Here is a 3,443-nt window from a genome sequence, read left to right on the forward strand (position 1 = left end):
CCGACTATCGCCTGGCAGCTATAGGCCTATAAGCCTCACTAGCGTGCCGTGCAAGGTGATGGAACGCACTCTGAAGCGAGCGATCCTAGATCACCTTACTTCCAGCAACCTGATATCTCCAGCTCAACACGGATTTCTCCCAAGCCGCTCTTGCGTGACAAACATGCTCGTGTTTATGGACAGCTTAACCCAAGCCAGTGACGAGGCACTCATATCTGATGCCATATTTTTCGACTTCTCAAAAGCATTCGATAGGGTCCCGCACGTCCCGCTGCTTCACAAACTCGAGTCTCACGGGATTCAGGGGAAAATCCTTCGCTGGATCAAGACGTTCCTATCAGGCAGATCATTCCGAGTGAGACTGGGCTCGGCCTACTCCTCTCCAGCGCCGGTCTCCATTGGAGTTCCTCAAGGCTCCGTCTTGGGTCCACTCCTGTTTCTGATCTACGTCAACGACCTTCGAGACGTCCTTGCGAGTCCATATCTGCTTTTTGCGGGCAACATTAAATCCTAGAGTTCCAATGCCAGTGCCCTCCAAATGGATGTGACGCTTCCTAGCAGTGGTCGTTGGACTGGCACCTTCCTCTGAATGATGAAACGTGCGTCCATATGTCGTTTGGAGGGGATTCATCGAGTGCCTTTTTCATGCACGGTGAAAAGGGACCAGAAAACATCATGAGGATAGATGCCAAAAATCATTTGGGCAGTTGGGTCTCCCCAAACTCGTCCTTCTCACTACACCATGAGAAATCGGCGCGAAAAGCATTCGCCATTTTACGGATGATCCGACGCACCTTCTCCCGTTTTACTCGCATGGGGCCTACATCAGTTTGCTCCTGGAGTACGCCAACCAAGCCGTCTACTCAGGACGTACGAAAGACGTCACCCTCATTGAGCGTGTCCAGCGGGCCGCTACGAGAATGGTTGCCGGCCTCAAATCTGTGGACTGCGAAACGCGTCTCGCGATGGTTGATCTCTTTCCCCTGGAGTACCGTCGCCTCCGAGGGGACCTAATTCTTACTTACACCCTGTTTTAGCATGGCAAACAGGTTTTTTACCGTTGACCCAGCAAACACACGGCGGGGTCATGGTAAGAAAATTTTCAAGCTCAGAGCATACACATTCATCAGAGAAATTTTTTTCATTTAGGGTAGTAGCTGCGTGGAATGACCTCCCTCCGACTGTTGTACGCGCTCCTTCTAGAACTCAGTTTAAAGCACTATTAGACATTTATTTGTGCGAATCCTCGCGCTGGCAAGCATAGTGCCCCGCGCTGAGAACATAAAGAGCAGCGCTACACCCTTTTTCACTCGTGCCTTTCAGGTGAGCGACAGCCACTGGCCAATAAGAACATAAGTGACCCGGGAAAATTGGGCAAAGGCCTCGATTCTGTGTATCAATCCGTGAATCCGTGAATCTCGAGCTTATTTGCCCAGCTGTTCTACTTGGCGATGATTTTGTTAACCATCCCAAATTTCGAAGACCGCACTATACTTCAATTTAGCCGTCAGCCGAAGCGCAGCAAACATGATAATCGCAAACTAACGTTTGAATGAGGAAGCTTGGCCAATCGGCTCTCAGCCGCCCGTCATTCAATTGATCGGTGACATCTGTTGGAAGCATTGACCAATCATACACAAGCTCCCAATTCGGTCCGTTGCTGAATGCGTGCGCCCCCTGTATCGGGGGGCCGCTTCCGTGGTTCACTTTCTTGATGATGGGGCAGTTTTTCAGCCTAGGCGTCGAAAACGATGCATTCAACAGAAAGAGCTCCATAAAACCTACTTCGAGATCCACGATAATTGATCGTAGATCGCGGCACCGTGTCCATTCTGCCCAAAGTACATACTGTGGCATTTGGTAATGGCGTTTGTTTTAGAGTCGCGAACGTGTCATCGTTCACCCGGAAGTTTTGTTGACTTTCTTTGTNACTTGCACTTCACGTTTTGTCGAATCTGAATGCCACTGACCTCTGTTTGGCTTCCTGTGTTTGGCATGACTTGTGCCTTGACGACCTTCTTTGGAGGGGGTAATCTGCTGTGCTGATTACAAACTCACCCTAGACTTTGTCAACAAACATGGCCGTTTTGTTCTGTTTACAAAAGGGGCCTCCCGCAGGGCTGCACATACCGGCAACTGTACTTGCGCCTGGACGAAGCGCGCCTTACGTTTAACGCGGATGCATTTGAGGTATGCTAATCCACATGTACATAAACTTCCAGGGCATGGAGTACCTTTTCAAAAATCACCTACTGGAGGACAATTTTGAAGACCTAATTGCATACTTGGATACGGCCCCAGGACTAAACCTGATGCAGAGGTGTCGCTTCTTGCAGTCAAGGTAAACCTTTTTCATTCTTTTTGAAAGGCTCTTGTAAAGGCCACATCTACTAGAAAATCTTGTTGGATCCAAGGACTTCAAAAAACATTTCCTTCCTATCGCTTTACGAAGGCTGTTCTGCGAGTTTCCAGTCCCATTGGCAGAGTCTGACGCAATGGATTTCGTTTCTCGTCTGGTTTCCAGGTTTTCTGTCCGATATGTGGAATGCAACCCAGAACTTGGCCTCACAGAAGGTAAACCATCGTTAGATTTTTTGTTGAGGACCGTGACTGGGAATTCCGATAGCCCGTACGAGGGAACGAATTTTTAATATTCATTGCTCAGTGGTTAGATGACAATAGGAAGCTTGTGCACTTCTTTACTTTAGTTCAGACTGCTGTTCCCCGCACTGCGTTTCTGTCAAGTATGCTTGGCCACTTCCCTTTTCAAGAAGGTCGTGTAATGAGTGCTACGGAATGATAGCCTTGGCTAACTATCGGTAGTGGGTTACAAGCAGTGCGTGTGGAGCGCAGTGACTATGTTGGACGAAAGGCCAACTTCATCACGGTAACTGCGCATCTCAGTAACCACTTACGATTTTCACCTCAAACCCTTCTCAGTAGTGGTAGACAAACACTAAAAACAATCGTTAGGTTAGCCTGGTTCCTGACCTGAAGTTGGGGGCCAGATGGCTCATCATCATCATCGGCAGCATGACATCAGTGTTCAACACCGATGCTTCGCTGCCGTACACCCATGATTTAATCGAAAGCCTTATTGTCAAGAAAAGACTAAAATTGGATGGGGAAGGGACATAGTGCTGGCTTACTAGGTGCCTACACCTCCAACCACTCATTCAGGCAATCCGAATAGACACTGACAACATGGTCGCCAATGATATCGCTTAGAAGCCATATGTTGAACCGTCCCAACCAGGCGCAGTGAAGATCACGCAGCACCGACAGCACCCAAGCGTCTCGTGATCTTGGTACTCCTCTGCCAAGTCACGGGTTGGCCGCCTCTGCTTACGCCACTCTGAGTTGGGCATGGAAAACAGCACTCTCTTCGGCAAACGATGGTTCGGCATACGTAACACATGTCCCAACCAACGCAGCTTCTGGTG

The 3,443-nt window shown here is 49.1% G+C and overlaps 1 protein-coding gene across 1 annotated transcript in view; it reads left to right on the forward strand.

The window, feature by feature from the left end:
• Window positions 1-2,118: 2,118 nt before the first annotated feature.
• The window catches only part of T265_01998 (hypothetical protein), a gene marked incomplete at both ends in the record, with an annotated part of 6,437 nt that continues 5,112 nt past the window's right edge, over window positions 2,119-3,443 (forward strand). Inside the window, 3 exons of the mRNA XM_009166136.1 lie at window positions 2,119-2,190; window positions 2,223-2,341; window positions 2,381-2,574. Of these exons, the coding sequence (XP_009164400.1) occupies window positions 2,226-2,341; window positions 2,381-2,574 (310 nt within the window). The remainder of the gene's footprint in view (window positions 2,191-2,222; window positions 2,342-2,380; window positions 2,575-3,443) is intronic.

Source organism: Opisthorchis viverrini (genome assembly GCF_000715545.1).
Source record: "Opisthorchis viverrini unplaced genomic scaffold opera_v5_22, whole genome shotgun sequence".
Taxonomy (NCBI): Eukaryota; Metazoa; Platyhelminthes; class Trematoda; order Opisthorchiida; family Opisthorchiidae; genus Opisthorchis; species Opisthorchis viverrini.